The sequence below is a fragment of the Magallana gigas genome, chromosome 4 (assembly GCF_963853765.1).
Source record: "Magallana gigas chromosome 4, xbMagGiga1.1, whole genome shotgun sequence".
NCBI lineage: Eukaryota > Metazoa > Mollusca > Bivalvia > Ostreida > Ostreidae > Magallana > Magallana gigas.
The window spans coordinates 4,225,008-4,250,649 of record NC_088856.1 but is presented as its reverse complement, the minus strand read 5'-3'; the positions used below and the strand labels follow the sequence as shown (position 1 = coordinate 4,250,649).

Sequence of the window (25,642 nt, the reverse complement as noted above, 5' to 3'; positions counted from 1 at the left end):
CCCCCCACACTTTTTTTGCAAAGTTAGATCTAGCCATTAGGCTCATAGCATATTCAGCCCCCCCCCCTCTTTTTATCGCAGCAAACATTATTGATCTTAAACTTACCTTAGTACTAGTTTCTCAATTTAGTCCTCATTCTAGTTATCCCCTCGCGCAACTTGTTGCGAAGGGGATATAGCATCGCTACCGTGCGTGTGTGTGTTCGTATGTGTGTATGTGTGTGTGTATGTATGTATGTGTGTATGTATGTATGTATGTATGTATGTATGTATGTATGTATGTATGTATGTATGTATGTATGTATGTATGTATATATGTATGTATGTATACGTGTGTGTGTGTGCACTCCATTTCAATTTTCTAGTAAATTTATAAAAAAAACCTTCCAATAGAATTTCCTCAACCTTTGCACAAATTTGCCTCATTGTAAAAGATTAAAACAAATGCAATGTCATATTAATTGGTCAAATTTTTATGCAAAAACTTAGATAAAATTACACCATTGTAAAGGGGGGGCATACATTATGACAAAATCGTTCAAAACTAAAAAATATTTATCATAAATTGCACACTTCTGTAAAATAACAAATAAAAAATGCATGTGCCTTTCCAAACCATTAATACTATTACAAATTATTATTTCATTAAATCAATGTCATAATCAATTTTGTATACGAGTTATCAATCGAAATTTCTGAGTAAGAGTTATCGATCTTCCGCTTCACTTCTTGGAAACCAAAGTGAAAGAAAGCAGTTCAAATCATCAACTAGATATTTTTGGGATTTAGATCTAGTACAGGTAAAAAAATGTAGTTTTTGCAGTAATGAAGGGGTTAGTAGAATGTGGTCTTCTCATTAACATAACTATATATTGCTAAATAATGCATCCCTACACACAATAACTCATGTCGCGAGGGGATGCTCCGCTTAGCGGTGCCCTTGTTATGCTTCAAACGATTAAAGTTATGAATGGCCTTGTACTTTTCAAAAAGAAATTAAAATGAAAGATTGTTAACGCACGACGACGGACGAGGAACAACAACAATAGGTCACCTCAGTGACCCAGCTGAATTAAAATATTAAGCATTTCTCATCTTATTTTACTTTAAAAACTTCAGAGAGGACACTCTAGATCAATTATTATAATTTATTAAGATTTGTAAAATATGCATGGACCAAAATGATGCGTAAAAGATAGCTCTACGCTAGTACTTTTCGTGAACCTACTGCATATGTGACATCTATACTTTACTTAAGATTTACGTATGCTATTTTTTGGCACTTGGCTTAAATGTTTCTTTACTTCTACCGACAAATAAAAAATAACACGACTATAATTTTAAAATGTCGCTAAATATTCAATCTAAAATTGAATATTTCATTTTTTTAAGTATGTCATTACTTGAAATATATAATAAGTTGATGATAAAGCAACTAAAATACATATTGAGCTACAAAATGAATGGTATTCTAGCATTACATTGTATTTGAGATTATGCCAACTTTGTTTAAAACTCGTATCAATTTTCTGTATTCATTTTTAATACTAATATTTATGTTTTATTTAGAAACGTCATTACACACACAAAAAGCTTAAATTTTCTGTAATAACCCCCCCCCCCCCTCTAAAATTATCTGCTGTAGCTTTAAATGACTTACTATCTAGAATCTTTATCATTACCAATATCATAATTAGACGATTAAAATAACCAAGATTTTTTTTAAACAATCAAATCTCAAATCTTATGAAGTTATTGAAACTGTTCACGTAGCCTGACAGAACTCTCGCCGTTAGTTTTCGTCTTGTTCTCAATAACGAATGTACAATATATACTATGTACTTATATCAATTCAATGTATCAATTTTTCCATTTACGTACACAATTTTGTCATAAACTTCACACATAAACAGTAATCACATTCAAATAAAGGACTCCGTTTCTATCTATGTGATGTAAATGTCTTTATCATGTTTTTTTCTACATGTAATTCAAATGCAAACTGATATCTTATCGGATTAAAGTTATTTATTACCGGGCTTGTTGGAGTAAACTACACACATTTATACAGGTAAACATTTAACTGTTTATTGTTAAATTTTAATGTTCATTTTCAAAGTGTTTCTTATACTGTAATAAAAGGTGAATTTTAAGGAAATTAGCATTTTGTAGTTTGTTTGGTTCAGGTTTGTTGCTTTTTAAAAAAATATCTTCATTTTCAACAGCTTAATTATGAGCATATAATATATTATATTTTAACTAATTTGACAGTTTAGACCTTATTTACATTAAACCGACAAAGTTACTCTACATACATGTATATCAAAGAATATTTTATTAACAAAATCTTTTTTCTTACTTCTGTTTGATAACAATGTGATATACAGTAACGTATTCAAAAAATTCATTTTTACCGCGCTATTTATGTTAAAAATGGGGTAGTTCCAATATGATCGGCTCCTGAATTATCATTGACTGTCTCAAAATAAAGCTGATCAAGGTCAGTAAACATGGCGACCAAATTCAATTTCTATTGTTGACAAACATGAAAAATAACAAATATATGGGATATATTTGATATTTTCGGATTAATTTATGCCATACACAACTACAATGTTTGAGTTCAAGCAAATGGTATTGTTATTTATATACGATTTGAGCAGAAATCGTTGTGGGAGTGAATCATTCCAACATTTGCACAATTATGGAGATCCTATGGAGTTTGTATGTAGCCACCCCCCCCCCCCCCAGAAAACAAATCGGGAGAGGGCTACATTATTGCTTTGTATTGGCTTTGTTTAAAAATCAAATTTCAATGACGTTATAGGTATTCTTAAATATTCAAACTTAATTTGTCATAAGTATTGCTCTATACATGTATCCAGTAATTCGTCGGCCATGTTTTTTATCGGAGTTATCGTTCCTGATTGGAGTAAACATACTTCCGGTTTCGATAGCGTTAAAGTGAAAGTTGAGGAAAGTTGATAGATGAAAGCCCCGTCGTGAATGAAATGTAAGCTGTTTTAAAAGTAAATGAACTCTACATAAGTCTTTATAATGTTTATAATGCAAATGCTGTCAAATACTATATTTTTCTTCGTAATTATCAAAGGATCCTTGTGCATATCGTCAGAGCCATATATGTATTTACATTCATGATATCGTCAAGTACGTAACCTTAGTATTTGTTGGATTATTAAGATACTGGCTATAAAGCTATATCTAATTTTATTTATCCAAGGCGATATTTTATTGCATTAATATAGACGTCACAAATGATATAAGACATAAATATCCCCCTGTATGATCAATGTTTCGTAAGCGGCACGTCTTTTAACCCCAAGGAACCCCAAGGAAACCCCAAGGAAACCCCAAGGAACCCCAAGGATACCCCAATAACAGAAATGAATAACTATTGATATTCAAGGGGCTCTCATTAGAGTGCAAGGGTCACCCCTTACCCTTGGTACCCCAATTATACCCCAAGGAACCCCAAAGATAACCTAATAATACAGATTTATAACTCCTGATACACCATAGAACCCCAAGGAACCTCAAGGATACCCTAATAATACAAATTTTAAACTCTTGGTACCCTTGGGGACTCACTGGTATTCCAAACACACCTCGAAGAACCACAGGGAACCCCAGGGATATCCCAAGGAACTCCAAGAATACCCAAATAATACAGAAACATAACTCTTGATACTCCATAGAACCCCAAGGATACCCATCTTCGCTAGCCAATGGTTTACGATCCACTCTGCTCCTCTCCCTCATGTAAATTTTTTGCTGAAACATATATGAATTTCTTGCTGATTTTGTCCTGAATATTATCTGAAATTTTTCTGAATTTTATATCTGAAATCTGACTGAAATTGGAACATTCCAGACAGATTTCAGAAAGTGCTGAACAAAAAATCAGCAAAAATTTCAGCAATATTTCAGTATTTTTTCAGCAAATAATACAATTCTGAAATCTGTCTGAATTTGGAACATTCCAGACAGTTTTCAGCATTCAGCAAAGTTCAGAAAATTTTCCAGCAATTACTCAGCAATGTTTCAGCAGTATTTAAGACACAATTCAGCAACAAATCAATAATTCTTCAGCACAATTTCAGTGCTGTTTCAGCAATATTGCAGCAAATTTTCAGTAAAATAACAGCATCTTTTAAGAAAATTTTCAGCAATATTACAGAACCTTATCAGCGAATATTCATCACTATTTCAGCACTATTCTATTACCTCTGTAATCTATCAAAAATGAAAAGAAGTACAAATGAATAGGATTTTCAAGCAAATTAAATTTATTCATATTTTTCTAAATACACATTTTTCCCACATCACTTATCTGCCTCTCCCTGAAACTTCTTTAAATGTCCTAATGCTTCTTGTGCAGTTTGATTTTTTTTACCATCCTGAAACAGAAATACAGGAATTTATGATTTAATTAACATGCAAGATTTTACATGTTTTCTGATAATCATAATGCTATTTTTTTAATTAAGAGATTTATTAACCTTTAATGCAAATTTATACATGCAAATTAGAATATACATGTACAATATAAATATACATTCCATTTTTTTCTCACCTTTATCATCGTTATTTTGGGAACAGTTTTTGCAGGTCTCAGCTTCCCTATTTTTTTTCTGCATATGATCAGCAACTATGAGTGGTGCAAAAAACAATCTATATACAATGTAAAGTTCCTATGCATCATAAATTACATGAGATTACAGCTTGGCATATTTCATTAAATCATAAGACTTATTTGTAGCATAACATTAGAATTGGTGTAGATTACAAACATTGTTTACAATTCAATCATTAAATTATCTTTAGATACAAAAAAAAACCATTTATCACATGAATAAATGTCTCCATATATTAATTAATGGCTTTTAATCTATAGTGTATCCTACCTCTTTTAGAAATATCCCGCTATAAAACATCAATTGATGTATAAATCCTTGAATTTTCAAATCCGTCTGCTTGTAGCTCCCATCAAAAGTGCGTCATCATTGGGCGGAAATGACGTAGTGTATGCAAAACAACTCGATGATAATCCGATATAATTCCGGATTAAAAATAAGTTAATCATTTACAGTTGGTTTAAATATATGCAAAACTATTATAAACACCTGGGAAATTGAATCAAATAGCTTTAAAAGCAGACATAGAACTGTCAGAAACTAGTTATCTTTTAATAGTACTCAAGTTGTTACTATTTAATTTCACCCCTCCCCAATTTTTTGTTTAGTTTTATTTTTAATTCATTTTGGTATAAACATTGAAAACAAAACGTTCGCATCCTAGTTTGTTGCTATAATTTTTATTGTAATTTTGATAAAAAAAATCTTCGTTTTGATGTAATAGAATGACTTTTATGTAATGAAGTTCAGTGAGCGTTATGTAACGGTGACGAATTGCTTCGATACCTCATTAACAATGGCGGACACTTCAAAGTCCGAGCGAAGTTGCAGGTTGAGTGCAGGTGTTTTTGCAGATAAGAAATGAATGATTTTGTGAATGGACCTTTGGGAAATGTCAAGAAACAGTTTTATTACGTGTCTGTTAAATGCTCATTAGTTTTTTGCTACAGCAATGCCAATCGCTCGTAAACGAAATTTTGTGTTTCAACTTGCACACTAAATAAACGAGGTAAACAATCACTCCTGAAACAAATTATATACTGTAGTATTAACTTGTATATCTGCTAGAGAGAACTAAGTTACAAAGAGGAGCTATAATGGTATAACTGTCATTACAACAGTTTGTAGTTCTGATTGGTTTGTATAGTAGCAACTTCTGAAATGTTTGAGCTAATTATTAAATTAGTAAAATTATGGTACACATTGATACGTGAATTCACACATTTTCAGCGCCATTTGAAATAATCTGTTAAGTTTTTTTGTTTATTTAAATGAAATATTGGTGAAATTTAATTCTTTTCTGAAAAGTGCATCAGTTTGGAATGCCGGTATTCAATTGCAGACATATTTCAGCATTTAAATAGCATTGAATTTCATATTTATAAGAATTGATCAGCATCAAAATTCCAACAGATTTTAAACAATTGTTTCAGACAAAAAATTACATTAGGATTATGGTAATGCTTAATATAGAGTATTTCAGCAATATTTAGAATAGTTCAGACTGTTTCAGCACTATACAGATAGAGTTCAGACTGTTTCAGCAATTTTCAAAGCAGTTCAGATTTTTCAGACAAATTCAGAACAATTCAGATTTTTCAGACAGTTCAGCAATATTGCTGAAATGTGTTCAGAACTGGTTCAGAGGCACAAAATGGTAGTAAGCAATTTTTCAGATATGATTCAGATATATTTCAGTGAATTTAAGGAAATTTTCAGAAAATTTTTTTCATGAGGGCTAGGAGCAGAGTGGATCGTAAACCCTTGGCTAGCGAAGATGAAGGATACCCTAATAATACAAATTTAAAACTCTTATTAACCCTGAGGACTCATTGGTATTCCAGATACACCTCTAGGAATCCCATGGAACCCCATTGATATCCCAAGGAACTCCAAGAATACCCTAATAATACAGAATCATAACTCTTAATACTCCATAGAACCCCAAGAATACCCTAATACATTGTAATACAAATGTAAAACTCTTGATAGCCCTGGGGACTCATTGGTATTCCAGATACACCTCTAAGAATCACAGGGAACCCCAGGGATATCCCAAGGAACTCCAAGAATAACCTAATAATACAGATTCATAACTCTTGATACACCACAGAACCCCAAGGATACCTCAAGGAACTTAAAGGATAACTTAATAATACAAATTTAAATTCTTGATACCCATAGGGACTCATTGGTATCTCAGACAAAACCCACGGATACCCCAAGGAACTCTAGGGATACTCTTATTCATGTATTGGTTGTATAAATTTTATAACTCTTGATATCCTATGGGACTCCAAAGATACACTATATCTCTTGATACTTTTTGGGTCTCTTTGATATCCTAGACAAATCACAAGGTATCCCAGGGAACCTCATGAAACCTAAAGGATACCCTAATAGTTCTCTAATAGTAATAATACAGATACCCCATTGTTATCCCTGACACACCCTATGGATACCTCAAGGAACTCCAAGGATACCAAGTAATATAACTTTTGATACCTAAATGAACCCCAAGGATACCCTAATAACACAATTTTATATCTCTGGATACACCCTCGGGGCTTTTTGATATCCCAGACACCATTAGGTATCCCACGGAACCCCATGGATACCCCAAGGAACTTAAAGGATACCCTTATAATACAGATTCATAAAACTTGATACCCCATAGAACCCAATGGAACCCCAAGGATATAGCCTAATAATTCAAATTAAAAATTCTTGATACCACGGGGGACTCATTGGTATCCCAGACACGCCTCTAAAAACCTCTATAAACCCTAGGGAACCCCACAGAAATCCCAAGGAACTCCAAAAGATACCCTAATCATACAGATTTATAACTCTTGATACACCATACAACCCCAAGGATACTCTAATATGTAATACTTTAAAACACATTTGGTCTAGCCGAACAATTTTTGTCTATAAATTTGTTTCGGACTTGTGATATTGCATCACATTCTGAAATATAATGAAATTCATCGGCTATACATTTTTTTGTAACAGAGAGGACAAAATCTTTCATTTAATGGGATACCTTCCCATCTTCCCACTTCAACTGGTAGATGGTGATTTGAAGTACGAAAGAACTATATATATGATATGAGTTAAATTTGGCCCCCATTATTCGCATTTTTTTAAAGTGTTTCAGGTACAATAATATGTTATGTTATATTTTAGAAGAGTTGATGTAAAATTTATTTTTCACCTATTTTTTTTATTTTTTTGCACTCACTGGCAGAAAATGAAGTCAGAAGTGACGCTTTTTCTATATTTCAATCAAAATCAGTCAAAAATTTACATTTTTCCTATCTTTTTATGAATGGGAAATATAGAGGGCATGCTTGAACAGGGAAATTTTTTTTGTCACTTATTAGCCTTGGCTAGATACATCTCTGATTAAAATATTTTGTTTGTTCAAGCATGTTCTCTATTTTTTCTGAAAGAAAAACTGCTTGAAAACAGGCTGTTTTATGCTAAAAATGCAAAAATGGCAGAAAAAGGTTGTCTTTACGATGTCATATTTCCTCACTTTCTGCTATGGTACAGTGGAACTCCATATCAGAAAATTGATCCCATAGGACTTTATATATGATTTTCTTTGACAGGCTTGTTAAATTTAATAAACTCCCAAAACATTACCATAATCACCATACTATGTAAAAATATGTAAGAAAGAAAATTTAATATTACAAACAATTTTAAAATTGCGGAAACACTACAATCATATCAGTAATTTTAAATCTATAATTTATATTAAATTCCCTATAGGGTCACTTCATCAATTTACTTGCATGACTAATAAATTTAAACAACTTCTAAAAATAGTTCACTTCTTTATTTTAATAATGTTATTATTTATTTCCTTTTAAATTAGCCCCAAAGCCACTGCCCATTTTACAGATTATCAATTTTCCATACACACATGCTCCATCTAAACCATGGCTCAGATAATGGCCCCCTTGGGACAAATGAATTAAGCCAGCTCCTAAGAATTCATCATTGAAAAACAAAAATTCTGCATTGTCAGTTGATAGAATACTTATAAAAGATAAATTTAGTTAACGCATAAAGACAAAAAACCTCCATTTGAATGTATTTATTTAAATATATTTTAGGGTATTTTAATGCTATAAATTAATTAATAAAGTCTGTAAGGATTACCTCCCTTACTTTTCAACATCAGTGAACAATATATAGAATGAGGAAAATGAAAACTGCCATAAAATCATTTAATCTTGTCTGATCCTAAAAAAATTACAGGTGCACATCTTCAGATGGTGATCAACATAGGTACAAATTTTCAGACTGTTCCATGCAGTAGTAAAAAATTCTATAGGGGGGACAAAGTTGCATCTACAGAGAGACGGACAGACGGACGGACAGGGTGAAACCAATATACCCCCTTAAACTTCATTTGTGGGGGTATAGGGGTATAATGAGACTCCTGGGGTATCACTAGTTACTAATTTCTATTATTGGGGTTACTTGGGGTTCTAATGAGTATACTTGGGGTTCCTTGGGGTACTACGAGGTGACCCTTGGATTCAAATGAGACCCCTTGGGTATAAATAGTTATTAATTTCTATCACTGGGGTACCTTGGGGTGAGCCTTTGATTCGAATGAGACCCCTGGGGTATCACTGTTAATAACTTTATCATTTGGGTTCCATGGGGTTCCTTGGGGTACCCTTGGGGTACTAAGAGGTGACCCTTGAAGTCCAATAAGACCCCTTGGGTACTATAGATTCCTAATTAAACGTGAGTAATTAATATCCGCGTAAAATCGCGAGAAACACCCTTCGCGAATTTTAAAATCTCGCCATTATTTTTTGAGAGCTGAGAACGATAAGAAATAAGGAAAAAAGTTCCGCGTTCGCGATTTTATATTCTCGCGATTTGATACAAACCAGCGAGATCGCGGAATTAAGTACTCGCGTAATATAAGGAATTTACAGTATTAAAATTCATTAATTTTTGTCATTGGGGTTCCTTGGGGTATCCTTGAGGTTCCTTGGGGTTTCCTTGGGGTTCTTTGGGGTTTCCTTGGGGTTTCCTTGGGGTTCCTTGGGGTTCCTTGGGGTTAAAAGACGCACCCTTTGGTAAGCATTCTGTGCAAGTTAATTTGTGTTGAATCAGAATGAAATATATTGCAATTCTTAAAAAGGAAGTTGTGCAAGTCCATATTGGAAGGAAGTACTTAGTTACTACTTCCTGACAAAGTGTATAAAACAGTTGGAGTATTTATGCGTTAATTCACTGTCAGGGTTGCCCTAGCTTGCACTTGCATATGAGTAGAATGACTTGTGGTGGATGGGGTAGAGACCTTTGATGACTGTTTGGTTAGCTCATTGGTAGGGCAACTTTTATACTAGTATGCTAGTATCCAAGCTCAGAATTCTAGTGCAACCACAATATACTCTCTTACAGCCTTGCTACTAAAAAGGTATTGGTTTGTCTGTAGCATGGCATTACATACATGTGTAAAGAAAGGGGGCATTGTGGTAAATAGGGCTTAGGACAATGGATACAGGCCAGCTTGCCAGGATGGCTCGGTGCATAGTGGCTGCTAGAAAAACAGTTATCATTGGTTTATTTCCAAATCTAACCACAATTTCTTCTCTTACTGCAGTACTTTTTACTTTTCAATTGCAAATTGTTTGCATGATAGAGACTCTTTACAGCTTCCTATATTTTAAACATTAGTAGTTTTGTTTTATGGAATGCATAGTTTGTTGGTTCAATTATCAGGTTACAGCTGATGATTTTTCACAACTGAACAAAGATAAATTAACATGTATCTTTAAATGGGATGAGGGTACATTGTTATTTTGTCATATTTTTCTTTAATGCATGATTTGTCCTGATTCTATAATTCAATAATTCAATTTTGCTACTAACAGTTCGGCAAGCTAACACAAACTTAAAGATAAAAAATTCAATTGAATTTGATTTTTCTATACTGATAATTATAAAAAGGAAAAGAATATTTGATTTATCAATTTTCAATTGTTCAATTCATTTTTTTTATTGGAAAGACAAAGTTTCTTTTGCTACAAGGAAATGATAATATTTATTTTCAAAAATCAATTTTAGATTTTATGACCATGCTGTTCAAAACATCCTTTATGAAAAATGATGTTTAAATGCAACTTGTCCTGCCACTAATTTATTCTGTGTGCAACTAACAACTTGTGCGCGTTCTTTATGTGTGTGTTTAACCCTACCCTGCCATCAAAAACAGTTTAACTGTATGCCTGCACCTATCAGCTTTGTGAACTACAATATAAGTGATTGATAATTTATTATTTCATTTGCTTCTGCATTTATCCTCTAACTTTTCTTTGCATAACAGCTAAATGTATATATGCTTGTGCTTTAAACAAAATTGTGCTTCAGTTTTAATTATTTTTTTGTTGTTGCTTAAGATATTTGTTAGAAGGTAACAGTATATATACCGGTATACATGTACCTTTGTCTTTTAACATGTCAAAAAGAAATTGTTGTATAATTGGTTGCTCAAATGGGGGAACCAGACTTAACATCTGGAGGAGCAAAATTTGTGTAATACATTCCAGTAACTTTGGAAAATATCCATGTGTTTGCAAGCCTCCATTTCAGTTATATCCATTTCCCTCTGAGGATGAAGTGGATAAAAGACAGGTATGGATCAAATTTGTTAACAGAAAGGATCCAAAAAATCCCCCCAAAAAACTGGCTTCCCAATTCTGACTCCAGAATATATTCAAATCATTTTGTTGACAGTATCCCTACTTTGAAAAACCCATATCCAACATTGAATCTAGGCCATTCACAAACAGCGAGTGCTCCCAGAAAGCCCCCTAAAACACGTGAAATTACTTTAAAGAATGACACCCCCGCAAAAAAGCCTAAAACTGAGCCATCAAACTGTGTGTCACAACCTGTTACCATTGTACTATCTAGCTAAAATGTGTCCACCACTGTAAGCTATGGATCATGATTATGATAACTGCCATCGTTCCTCTTGTATAAGAAAGGATGCAGAAATCAAAAAGTTAAGAGCACAAATTACCAAATTGTCTGTTGAAAATAAGTCCTTAAAATCCAAACTGCTAAAAAGGATGGACCAACCTTTTGGATTTGAAGATCCTAGAACATATCCTAGAACAGATGAACAAATCAGATTCTACACAGGCATTCCTAGTGTACAAGCTTTTGAAGCTATACTGAGTGTAATAAAACCATATCTATCTAAAGTCCACTACTGGAATGGCCCATCTCTTTTAAGTCACCCACTGAAAAACAAACTTAGTAGACAGAACAGGGGAAGAAAAAGAAGCCTATCTGTAAAGAATGAGCTTCTTCTTACATTGATGAAAATTAGATTAGGCTTATTGAATGAAGATTTAGCACAGAGATTTGGGATTTCAAAACAAAATATTTCAAATATTTTTACAACATACATATTTTTATCTAGTGTTTAATCCCACCAAAGATATGGTGAGGGAAAATTTACCCCCTCATTCAGAAATCAAGCATAATTATAACTCGGTCAGGCACATCATCGATTGTACTGAAATATTTCCTGAGACACCCCAAAAGTTTGTATTGATACATGGAGTGACTACAAGCACGTACCACAATACAGCAAAATACTTAGTTAGTATTACTCCTTCTGGAATGATGGGGATGGGGTGGTCGTACCAGTGATAAATTTATAACTGTGAATTCTGGTTTACTAAAACTCATTGAACCATATGATAAAGTCTTGGCAGACAGGGGTTTTCCAATAACGGAAAAACTTTGTTGAATGCTGAGCTTCTGATACCACATGGTAGGCGTGGAGCATTTCAATTTACAAAGCAAGAAGTTGTCAAAACTAAACAAATAGCAAATAGAAGAATATATATCGAACAAGCTATCAGAAGAATGAAGTGTTTTCGTATACTAAAGAATGAAATTTCTCTGATGAAATTGTTCGCATTGTTGCAGGCCTTTGCAACCTGTACCCTCTACTGCCAAGATACTGAACAATGCAAACAATATAATCAACTAAGTGTAAGGTCAGAGAAATTTCATTGAGTACATAGCTAGAGTAGAAATAATGTCATGCAAGCTCCTTGCCCTTCATTATACTTAACTTTAAATATTATGTATAGAACATTCCTTATAAGCAACTTATACAGTATTCTAAAAGACCTGAAGTCAATTTCAGAAGTTAAAAGCATTTTCTTAATTCTTCAATACAAGAACATTTTCTCATAGATAGATGCTGAATCTGTACCTGAATATTATGGAACAATAATTTAACTACAATATGAACATAACCATCTGTCTGTGTTCTGTAGAGCAGAGTTTGTCATCGTTATACATTTAAAATGATACCAGCTTTCACAATTATCACATGCAATGCTGCCCTCTCTAAAAGAAGATATGCCATCCTGCTCTTTTACAACCTGATTACAAACTCTACAAAAGCACACGCTACCTTCCTCCCCAAGTTCCATTGGCTGGTGTTCATAGTCATCTAAAACATATAACTGAACTTCATCAAATAAGAAATATGAAGCCAAATATTTCTTTAAAAAATAATCTAAGTTTGAAACAACATCTTACCAATACTCAAAATCAAAACATATCCTTTCTCAAAAAGTTGCATAACTTGTGTAGATAAAAAAGTCACAGTAACTTCTGTTTGTAACAGCCATTTGGCCCTGAATTTGTGCGTAATATGCAGTGGGTTTTTTATACCCCCGCTCCGAAGGAGAGGGGGTATACTGTTTTACCCTTGTGTGTCTGTCTGTCTGTCTGTCCGTCCGAAACAAAAATTTCTGTCGCATTTATCTCAGCAACTATTTATCGCAGTTGCTTGAAATTTTAACACAGTGTTTGTTAAGGCATGCCATATCGTGGGATATATTTTTGTACCAATCAGACGTCAACTTCCTGTTAAATGACGACTTTGTTTATTTTTTGCCAAAATTTTCAAACAAATTTTCGTCAAAGATACCTCAGCAACTATTTATCGCAGATGCTTGAAATTTTAATACACTATTTGTTTTGGCATGCCATATTGTGGGATATATTTTTGTATCAATCGGACGTCAACTTCCTGTTAAATAATGACTTTGTTTATTTTTTGCCAAAATTTTCAAACAAATTTTCCTCAAAGATTTCTCAGCAGCTATTTATCGCAGATGCTTGAAATTTTTACACAGTGTTGGTTAAGGCATGCCATATCGTGGGATATATTTTTGTACCAATCGGACGTCATTTTCCTGTTAAATGAGTACTTTGTTTATTTTAGCCAAAATTTTCAAACAAATTTTCCTCAAAGATTTCTCAGCAGCTATTAATCGCAGATGCTTGAAATTTTAACACACTATTTGTTTAGGCATGCCATATTGTGGGATATATTTCTGTACCAATCGGATGCCAGCTTTCTGTTAAATGTCGACTTTGCTTATTTTGCATATTCACATCAGAGCGGGGGTATCACTAGTGAGCATTGGCTCACAGATATCTTGTTTTTTCAAACTTGCACACCCATCTACATATTGCAAGTATTTAAGGCACTTTCCTTGGCATTTACATATATTTGGTAAACATACATTGCATGGAGCAATAATGGGGCATTTAACTTCGAGAAGCCCATCTCCACAACAGGAGCAAGATATTAACATATCTGGGCTAGCCCCAATGTAAGAACGCTGCGGGTGAATAAAGATCCCACAATCTTGCGCATGAAAGTTTGTATGGTTTACTTTCATCATCCCTATGTAATGCTGCTTTGCAGCGGGTTCCATGGCTTGTCCATGTTTAATGGCTTTGGGGCAAGGCTTGGTGTCATCTGAATTAATAATAAAAAAAAACACCTATCAATCATTATTTAATTACACAATAGTGTATCTGAAAATATATATGATTCTTGATTTTTCATGGAGACAAATTTTGAAGGCAAAATATATTTCATCTCTTTTTATTTATATTTACGTCCTAGCTATCATTCAAAACACCTGAACAATTTGCTTCTCCAATTATTTGTTTCAACAGTGATGAAACTGAAACATGTTCATCGGTTTTTCTCTTTATAGTGTTCACCTTGGTATATACTGAGTAAAACCTACAATAAATTGTATATTTTTTATTTATTTAATCTTAAAATTAATAGATGTATTGATGTTGCTGAAATGTTTTGAAACAATTCAAACTTAGAGTTGTTTAATTTGTCTTTACTATGATTAAAAAATAAACAGTAATGTTGAAATGTTAATTGTGTGATATGGATTCAAATCAAAAGTCTGAAGGACTTAAAGTTCAGAAGATATGATAATGTACTTATTCATATTCCTGTGAAATTTTTAGCAATTAATAAATTGCTGTTTATTTCATATGAAATTACAATATTTGATATTTCTAAATAATGGACTGGAAAAAAGCAAATACATGCATATATACCTGGAGGCGGTAATGCGTCCATTCCTAGCATTGTGCCATATGGAATTTTCAGCCTGTCCTCTTGTTGCTTTGCTATTTCTGCTATTTCATCTGCTGAATATGCTGGCAAATTTGATAGAAACGCATCAATTTCTTTTGGCTGGAAAGCCTTTGCATACCTCATCAAAAAAAGCTTTTCTTCTTTTAAGTGAACTCCTATTTAAAAAAATACAAATACATTGTATATGAAAATATAAGTAAAGAATAATTTATTTTATAAATGATTAATTCTGGCAATTATGCACATAAAAATGTTTGGAATGAGCATTGGTAAGGGTACATAATTAACCCTCATTTTACCTTATCATTCTCTATTCATTTACTTATTAACAATTAATGAAAAGATATAACAATGCCAGACTGATAATCTTTATTTCCATAGTCCTTGGCATGCTCTTTGGGGATTGGTTGGACTAAAACAAAACAGTAAAACAAAATTAAATTATCTATGAATATTTAAGTACATGTATGTATCTGAAACATTTCAGATAAACAAACACTATAATTTTCATCATTAAATATTTGTCCTGATAATTTATTTACAAATAAGTTAAAACAAACTTACCCAGTTCTTGTAGTTCTTTCTGTTTTTCGTGTCCACTCCCTTGTGTCTCTTGGCTAAGAGATGTCACAGAGTAACCTGTAATATAATATTTGAATATAAATTATCTTTCTCTGTTCAGCTTATTATATATTATATATATCTATGTAAATGCCTTTAAATATTATGACATAGAATTAGTCATTTGTGTGTGAACATAAAATAATCTTTGTAGAGACATGCGTTGGGGAGAATGTCTTTGAGGCATCAGCCAATTCAGATGGGTGGTTTGTGTCACTGGCAAGTGTACAAAAGTTCTTTTTCACAGAAGAAACAAGTGGACGTTGGTCTGAAATTAAAAAAATATCATATGAAGTTGAAATAAGTAAATTATATTAAGGAATGAATTGAATTTCTACCTATGTTATACGATATAACATATAACTTGGGACAGTTTACTGTTTACGCTTTATAAACCGCGAGGCGGGTTATTGCAAGAGTAAAGTGATCAGTCAGACATGAGTCAAAACATTCAGAAAGATAAATTTTAATAATATGATGATATGAGTACAAACCTAATTTTCCATACTGTGATTTTTTAACAGTCATACTGGAAACTTCCTTAGGTCAATAACTTGTCTTTTCGGACGGAACATTCCATGAACATGGCATGGAGGTACATGCTGCATATCCCATTCTATTTGCATGTTCCACACGGAAAATCAGACCTGCAGCATGGTTGCATGTCTGACCCAATCTGTCAAATAATAGACAAGTTTGCAATAGTTGACCAGAACCACTACAGATAATTCAAAACATTATATAGAATTAACTTCAATCCCATGCACTGGTCCACATATATTTGAGGGATATAATAAAAGAACTGACCAATTAAGTCATTTACTAATGATCTGAACAAAATAAGAATAAATTTATTTTAACCATCTTATAAAATATTTCATACATTATTAACACATATCTTTCACAGCAGTACAGGAACAGTAAGAACACATGATCTTTCCTGTGTTTTTTTTCAATGCAAGTCCAGACAGTATGCTGCTGGTCAGCCACTCTCATGGAGGGAGTACAACTGGCTCTTAGTAAGCAGAATTTAGAAGCAGATGATATAGGGTGGTAAAAAAAACTCCTTTAACCAATCAGATGAAAAAAATTCATATGCTTTTCCAATTTTATACTCATTGAGATATTTGGAGGAGGAGATTGTGTCCTTAGATGCTAAAAAAGTAACTGGATTCATCTGAAATGTAAACTGGTGGCCACATTTTAATACCATCCGCTTCACCATGCCATCCTGTGGAGAGTTTAAGTGGATCGGAGATCACCGTACCTTCTATACTTAGCATGTCGGTGTACTCTCTCTTCTTGATAATCATAGCTTCCTCGTTTGATAGTCGCACAGGCACTTTCATTCTTACAGCTGCAAAGCACAAGGCTGCAAGCTCTGCCTTGGTACCGTCTTTATGTACAAAAACACGTATAAATATGAATAAATGTAAGCAATATAAAAACGATATCAAAACTGTCAAACAGCGAATCCAAATATACGAGAAGAGTTTAGATTTACCGCGGTTTCTAATGACGATTCGTTTAAAGCGGAAGTGTCTTTACTCCGCGGCGCTTCGATCGATTTCAAAGGGCGATAACCGCAACACGAATTATTGGATACGTCTTTATGACAACCATTTAATTGGTCATTTTTCAAGAATGTACTTTTGAATATGTATATAACATTTTTTTTTTCAGTAATCAAGTCATCTTGGAAATCCCAGCCATCAAAGCAAATATGCCAAGCTGCCCCATATGTTTCGAGGAAACCATTAAACCACACTTTTGCGTACCATGCCGACACGTTTTTTGTTACGACTGTATTTCTGCATGGACAAACGGAACATGTCCATTATGCAGAGAAAGTATCACTACATTTAAACCAATTCAACTAGCACAGACTTCTTCCAATGGTACTGTATATCTTTTAAAGGGGCATTGTCCCAATTTTGGTCAACATTTATTTTTACGGTTTTAATGTTTACAATACTCCAATGAGGCAATATTTAATAGTCAATCGAAATTTGAGCGTCATTCGCCGAGTAACCCCTGCGAATGTGTTCGGAATGTTTTCTTTATCGTTGCTAAGTATGTAATAAATCCAGAGGTGCTCCAATGAAAGTTCACGAGACTTCATCGAGATTTGTTCAGTTCCTGTGAAATTCCGAGCGGAAGTATAAATATTCGGATAATATTTTCAAAATACGAAAGTACTGGTCGTTTTTCATATCATATCCTACTTTGATTTATGTTAAAACATGACAATCTTTTAAGATGTATGTCTTATTTCACCAAATAGCGGCTATTTATATTGAACGATAATATTCAGAACAGAGTTATCGTTCGTGTTCAACCACGTGTAGAGTGGTTGAAAATATAAACATTTGGTTTGCTTAATAAAATCATAGCCATGTTTGATGCTTGCGGTGTGCAATACCATGTTTTTAAAAAAACATAATGAGTGCCTGTTTTGCATAAAACTTAGTATATCGAGCAATTTTTAAGGAACATTCTGCATAAAATAGTATAGTCTGTTTCACTATTGATACTTACTATTACTAGGTCAGACGCGGATCAAAAATTAATCCTAAAGGGGATCTCTACTAAGCATGTTAATTGTTGCAACAGCAGACAAAACTATTTTTTGTATTGTCACGTTTATTTCTAGAGCACATTTTATTCACCAATTAATGAAGCTAAAGTTTAAATTCAATAAACCACTAGATTTCATATTTGATTACAAGTACCTAGATTCTATGAAATAGACTATAAATACGAGGCACGATTTTTACTGCGAAACTGAAAGGGTCAAATAAAACCACGTGGTCTAAAATTTAAATAACAATAACATTCGCAGGGGTGGAGTTATCGGTATATAAATGAGATATGTAGAGCTTACAATTCTTGTTTACATTTTGAAGGTTGAAGTGAAAATTCCAGGTTTAGACCTAAAATGAATGTGTAAACGTTAGGAACTATTTTTTATGCTAAAAATGAATAAGAAGATAGACAAATCAGTTTGAATTTTTTTTTACTGGTATATTGAACCTTTGTAAACAAACAAACAAAAACAGGGCCTTGTTTACATGATAAAGAATTGTACACCATATATCTTGCTTATTTTTCTACGACTGACTTAATTTGATTATTAGAAATGCATTTCTTAAGCATCGTAAATAATAAAAACAAAAAACAGAGTTTGACCAAAATAAGCCTTTTAGGTGGAATGGGACCCCGCCATATTGTGACGTACTTTTTTTATCGAAATGCACAATGAAATCAAGTTTAATTTTTTCTTTTTTTCTATCCTAAATTTGTTATCTAACATAAAAGTGCAATTGGTTCGAGCGTCTACTAAGTATCTGTAGGTTATAGTTATAACCCCGCTGGTGCTTTTATAATAATTATTTTTATATATATTATATATTTAAAACCTTTTTTTTTTTTACATAAATTGTAAAATTTAAATATTCTAAAATGGTGAAAGTATTTTGATTATAATGTACTTTTATCCACATTAATATTGACAGGTGTTCCATATCACCCTTATAGTCTAATTTGATATAATATTTAAATGAAGTTTATCTCGTATATCATTCATTGTTATAATTCATTTTTTATTCATCTTTTATTTTCATATTCACAAGGTCAGTTGATCACTAATAAAATCATGATATATTTTCACAGATTCACCAAACTACGCTGAGAAGAGCAAACTGTTTTCTATAGTTCTGGTGATTACCTTTTTTCTCGTAGACCTTCAGAGTTGCTCTGGATTTTTGCGTTGTGTTATTTACCCTCCTTTTCGTGACATATGCCTTATTGTCTGGGAAATCCTCTACATCCTAGCAATGGCAATATTTACTCCTTTTAAATGTATCTATAGATTACTGATTGAGATAGTCATTTATGAGCTTTATGATTTTTTCATTGCTGTTTGTTACATGCCTTTAAATATTGGGAAAATCTTACTAAGTTTGCCAATATATCTTTTTGACGGTGTTAAAACATTTCTGCTCGAAAACAGCTGGGCAGACCTTCTGCTTAGAGCGATTCATATTTCCCTTATCGTACTTTTTCTAATCTTCTCTTCGCAAACGAGCATTCTGCGGCAATTCGAAAACATTGAAAGAAAACTGAGAGCCCATTTTAGAAATGTTGCTGAAAGATACAAGCGTAGACTAAAGCAGTCATAAAAGTGTCGACTGATTAAAACAATCCTCTAGTCTTATCAAGAATTTAAAGAAAACAAAGTCGGTCGACAGAAGAAAATACATGAGTTACTAGTAGCTTGATTTTTAAACAATTTTCACCGATAAAAAGTATTTATTTATATCATTCCACTCAACTTTGTTGCTCGAATTCATTTATCATTATTTTTTAGTTCATATTGACCTACTTAATAAATTTTTATTATTAATAAACTTGCTAAAACAAGCAAGAACAATGGGTCTGGAAACCCTGTGTACTCGTACCCTTGGCCTGGCCAGTTTATGTTTGACAGTCTGGGTGTATAGAATTTTTGACGATATTTATATGTACATGTGTATATAGTGAATTCGAAAAACAGACTGGTTGTTTGCTAATTCTGTCAGATTTAATTGTTAATCATTTGTTTAACTTTATATATTAAAACAGAAGACTATATTGAGCAGTGCTTTGATTAAAAATAAAATCACAAATAGTAATACTGTAAGCTTTAGACTTATTTATTTTTTATAGAATTGCCTCCTGTGTTTGTCATGGTACTTTAAAATAGAATACTTAAAGAATTTACAACAGTGGGGATGTCGAACTGGCTCGCCTCCAACTATACAACATATCTTATGTGTCGTCTTTGACCAGGAGCATGCTGGGTAAAATCACAACCATGCCTCTTACATAATAGCAATCATTGAATTGATATAGAAAAAACCCGGTAAATAATTATAAACACGACATAAATTAATTTTTAAAAAATTAATATTCTTCCCAAAGAATTCTCAACATATTAGACTGATGGCTTTTAACACTGTTACTAAGCGTTTGTAAAAATGCGATGTGTCTCACTGACGTCAGCATCGGTGCTGCCCTCTCTGACTTAGGTGCTTAGAGATAACCCAGAAGGGAGGTAAGGATTTCAACAATATGGCAGCGCCATGATTGCAATAATTAGTTATTCTTAATGGTATATTATCTTACTGAGGAAAGCTTTGTCTAAATGTTTTTCAGATATCATTTTTTTTTTTACATCAAACTCACAAATGTGATCCCTTGATTAATTTTCATAGTCATTATTTGTTTTTATTCTATTATGTAAACTGAATGAGTTTGAATTTTTAAGGGACTGTTGTGGGGGGGGGGGGGGGGGGGTCCGGATCCCCGACCCCCCCCCCCCCCCCCCCCCCTTTCTCCTCTAGATCTGCATGATTCAACAATACATAATAATTCAAATTTGGGAAATGAATTTGATTAGTAAGGAAGTGTGTTATTAAAATGAAAAAATAATAATGTTAAATACTAGTTTAGGACGACACGTACAGCGAAAAGTTTAAATTTGAAGAAATGTTTTATTAAAGTATTAAATAAATCATGTGATCCAACTTTATGTCCTAATTATGTGTTTGTACATTTGATATGTCAAATATTAAATAGCTGCAGCGTGTCTTGCTAATTCCACACAGTGTGTTGTTATTTACTAGTATTATAGTATTCAGCTTTCATTTGGAAGGTAATGAATTGATTGAAAGGAGAACTTTACTATACTCAGAGTTTTCGTTCCTGCTACGGTCCACGCACCTTCACTGCTGTCAATATTAAAGCCGGTTGTACAAGATCTAATGTATTTAATTTTTTTTTCTTCCCTGTGCGTACATGAAAGGCTTAAACTAACAATAAGTTATATCTACTTTGTGTGCAAATAAAATATCCAAATACTACCTTAATAACTAAAACCTTTAGCGGCGTTGTTGCCATGCATTTTGTCGCGTGACTGCAGAGAAACTCGACTTTCTGGGTATTTCTAGAATTATTTTTCAGGCGTTGAGAGAGATGTAAAGGAAGCTGGCGTAGCGCGCTCTCTGGTAACAGAATACACTGTAGCTGCTCTTATAAGAAAAGTGAAAATTAAACAAAAAGAAATTTAAATTGTCAACACAAGTACTTCAGGGATGTTCAAAATATTTCTCTGAATTTTGTAAATATTAATAATAAAAAATTAAATTAAATTAATTTAATAGGCTTCCATAATGGAACATTTTTAAAGATTATTTGAAATTTGTATAATTCTGTCTATCTTATTTTCAATTATATCTTGTTAATCTTTTGAATTTATTCAAAAGCTTTAAAGAAGGAATAAAAGTTATACATCAATAGTGCCAATTTTTTGTTTTAAAAAAACCCCGCAGCATACAATGTTCAAAATTTTTACGAAAAAAAAATCTTCGGCAGAATTTTTTTTCTGCATTGAATTTAGACCCTATATATGTTCCCTACACACACAAGAAAAAATACCCTGAAAAAACGTTTTTATTATCTAAATGTTCAATATAGTTAAGAAAAAATGAAACAGTAATTTGCTCAACATAAAAAATATTAAAAGAACACGTCGTATGTTTCCAGCGGTCAGAGACGAGAATGTACATGTTCTTCCTTTATCGAGTCGCGCTTTCGTTAAACCGCCTGGTCATTTCCGATATATATAAGTAAGTCACGGTACAGACCTACAATGTACTGGTAAATATTCAGTGCGAATTGTGACAGTCTGAATGATAACTGCATGATCCCTAATTACTTGTATTTAGAATGAATTACAGTGTCAAAAATGTTATGTTCAATTTTCTTGCTAAATGACAATTAAATGCATAATCGCCACCTTTGGCTAGTTGTTATGAATTATGATTAACATTGCGATTTTTGGTATTGTTCTCTTGGTGACGTGTTAAGAACGATATAGCCAGCAGGCATATTACTTGAGACAGAGACCACATAGAGAATTGTAGGCTCAGGTGACACCACGGCTCATATTGGGACAGCTCTTTGCAGGTACAAATTTGATAGAGTACATATATACTTTGTTTTCTTTTTTTTTTAAATTTATATGAATAAGTTTAATTGATTTCTTTTAAAAACAACTAAAATATATACTAGAAAATTTGATGACAGTATTGATCTTTAACGGTGTGAAGCTAATAAGGAAGAATTACATTGTGTAAACTGTACTGTACGTGAAATGTTGACACTTTGGACACACGATATTAAAAAATCAATTCTTTCCCAGTGTTACTGACCCAGACTTGTTTGGACATTAACGATTTTTTGGTAACTCTGTTTTTATTAGTTCAAAGCGAAACACTGACTCATGCTATATGAGCTTGTACATACTTTGTTGAAGTTTACTCTGTTGACGACAAATCTGTTTTTATGTAAAATGCAACAAGAACAATTTAATTTGTAATTTAACTACTGTCATCTTTTATTTCTATAGGTCAGTTTCATTATTATGTTGTTGTAATTTTTTTTCAAAATACATAATACAGATTGATAGAACACATTAAAATACATACCCAAATTACGCGCACACTTCTACAATTCAACATCTAAATAACACAGAAAAACAGCTTTTGTAATTATTAAATGATCCAAAGTTTAATGTGAATTTCTTACAATTTGGAAAACTATGTTTGATAATTATAATTTAAAAAAAATCATTTCGTTCGTATCCTGTCTGGTGGCGGCTTGGGCAATTCACGACCTGTCAGCGCTTGTCAATTCTGATGTGTACTAATGCATAGTACATGTCCCCGGTAGTGAAACATTCCGTGCAAAAACAAAGCACGATATTCATTTAAAATTAATTATCGTATACTGATCGGGATCAATTTATTTGTTGATTCATGATTTGTTGTAATTATATTTGCGAAAATTTACATAGAGAGAATAGTTTAACATCATTTTCATTTACTAAATACAATAAGAAATTTGTTCAGCGCAATTTTTTTTTTAACATCTTGGTGTTTTTATAATGACTGTTTAAATACGATTAACTTTTTTCTGTAGACAAACATGTCGAAGGCATCGCTGAAGCTACTGGTTACAGGAGCAGTAATGGCACTGATCGTCGTCCTTCTGTACACTTCAGGACAAGAGCAATCGGAAGTAAACAACCAGCAGACGATCCAACTACAACAGCAGCCTCTGGTTTCATCAAGTCAGAATTTCTTTCCGGAACAACAAAAAGAACAGCCAATCAGAGCAAAGGTTGCACCATGGTCACATGATCTCACTTCTTGGCGCCAAAATACTACTCTCTGTAGCCAACCTGAAGTGGACACGCCCTCTGTTCTGAAGACCCCGGGCGGGCCTGTAAAAATGTCCGTGTACGATCCCAGAAAAGATATATGGGTGTCTAGGAAAATCGTTAACGGTGGGGATTTTGATGGTAACAAGAGGCAACTAGTGTACTCTCTGCTAGAAAGGGACCCGGATATTAATTTTATAGATGTAGGGTGCAATATTGGAGTGTATTCCCTAACAATGGCTAAACTTGGGAGAAAAGTTCTTTGTGTTGACGCATTATACATGAATGTGGAACACGTGTGTTCTTCTATGGTGCAGAATAATTTCGAAAACTCTATAACTATAGTGATGAATGCGTTATCAAACGATAGGAAATACGTAGAACTTGGAGTTGACGATAAAAACTACGGGGGAACATTCGTGGACGAGGACGCGGGGGACGTCAAGAAAAAGAAAGGCCGGACCGTGACGGGGGGTCACTACACCAGTATCCCCTCTGTGATGATGGACGATCTATTACAGCTTCCGGTCATCAACATGTTTAATAAGTCGTTCATCAAGATGGACATAGAGGGGTTCGAGTGGAAAGCTTTACAGGGTGCGTCTGCATTCTTCAGCGCAATCGACGTTCGCGGTGTCTTCATGGAGTGGATATTTCACAAGGGAAAAGATTCGGGAGTAAAAATCACGGAGTTTATGGTTCGACATAACTTGTATCCTCACGCTCAGGTGACTTTAACAACATATCGACCTCTCGATGTCTCATTATGGGGAAATTGGCATTTTATGGACATTCTGTGGCTGAAGAGATAACACGGTATTTAGGTGTAAAGACTGTTGAACGTGTATGTCGTCATCTTCCCGTACTGTATAACAAAGAATAAACCCAGCCAAACAAACCAAGATGGTACATTGATCAGAAGAGGGTTTAGACATGGACGCAGACGATTCCCCTGTTTGTGGTCAGCGAGCAGTGTGTAAATGACAAGTGATGTGGCATGGGCAATAAAACCGCGCTTAACGGTCCGTGCTCTTTGATACCACCTCACTGTAAGATGTACACAAAGAACGCCCCGTTATTCTAGGTTCAATACACGACGAAAAAGTTATTTAAGAATGAAATATAACAAGAGGAAACTGACACAAATCGATGATGAAAGTGGAACGCTATATGAAAGGTTATTGTATTTCCTTTGAAGTAAACAAATATAATAGGTGACTATAAATTTGAACCCACAATAAATGCTTTAATGACGTCGTACAAGTAGTTATTAATGTCCAGCAGTGTACGTGTATTATCTACTATTGATCAAAACTTTGCACTTATACACATATACTGGGTTTTTTATGTTGTTTTGAAAGGTCAAAGCGCAATTTTTTGCGAGCTTGCAGAATTGCATCTTTGTTTACAAAGGTCTAACGATTCGTTCGGAATGTTACAACCGTGGCTTCGAGAAACAACAGATTTAGCTTAATCATTTATCAGAAAGAGTGTGTGTATGATTGCAAAAAAAAACACCCTCTATACATTTTTTTAAGGTAAATGAAGTATGATGTGGGGAACAAGTTTCAATACATACAATTTAATGTTGTACAAAACATCCGTGTAATGATT

General features: G+C 33.4%; 1 protein-coding gene and 2 long non-coding RNA genes across 4 annotated transcripts; 2 read left to right on the top strand and 1 right to left on the bottom strand.

Annotated features, from left to right (window-relative positions):
- Positions 1-387: 387 nt before the first annotated feature.
- Positions 388-20,440, top strand: LOC105321397 (uncharacterized). 2 transcript variants are annotated; one of them, XR_898952.4, is made up of 3 exons: positions 388-800; positions 17,449-17,663; positions 19,438-20,440. It is a non-coding gene; the product is annotated as an uncharacterized lncRNA (long non-coding RNA). The 2 variants fall into 2 exon arrangements; XR_898953.4 differs by lacking the exon at positions 388-800 and adding an exon at positions 2,901-3,013.
- LOC136274371 (uncharacterized) lies at positions 3,814-5,300 on the bottom strand. Its single transcript, XR_010712676.1, has 3 exons — positions 4,926-5,300; positions 4,595-4,669; positions 3,814-4,418 (listed from the first exon to the last, which is right to left on the bottom strand). It is a non-coding gene; the product is annotated as an uncharacterized lncRNA (long non-coding RNA).
- Positions 20,441-22,655: 2,215 nt separating the features above from the next.
- LOC117682466 (uncharacterized) lies at positions 22,656-25,275 on the top strand. The gene is made up of 2 exons (XM_034450054.2): positions 22,656-22,773; positions 23,788-25,275. The coding sequence occupies exon 2, from the start codon at positions 23,794-23,796 to the stop codon at positions 24,838-24,840; it is 1,047 nt and encodes a 348-aa protein (XP_034305945.1). The 5' UTR covers positions 22,656-22,773; positions 23,788-23,793; the 3' UTR covers positions 24,841-25,275.
- Positions 25,276-25,642: the final 367 nt, after the last annotated feature.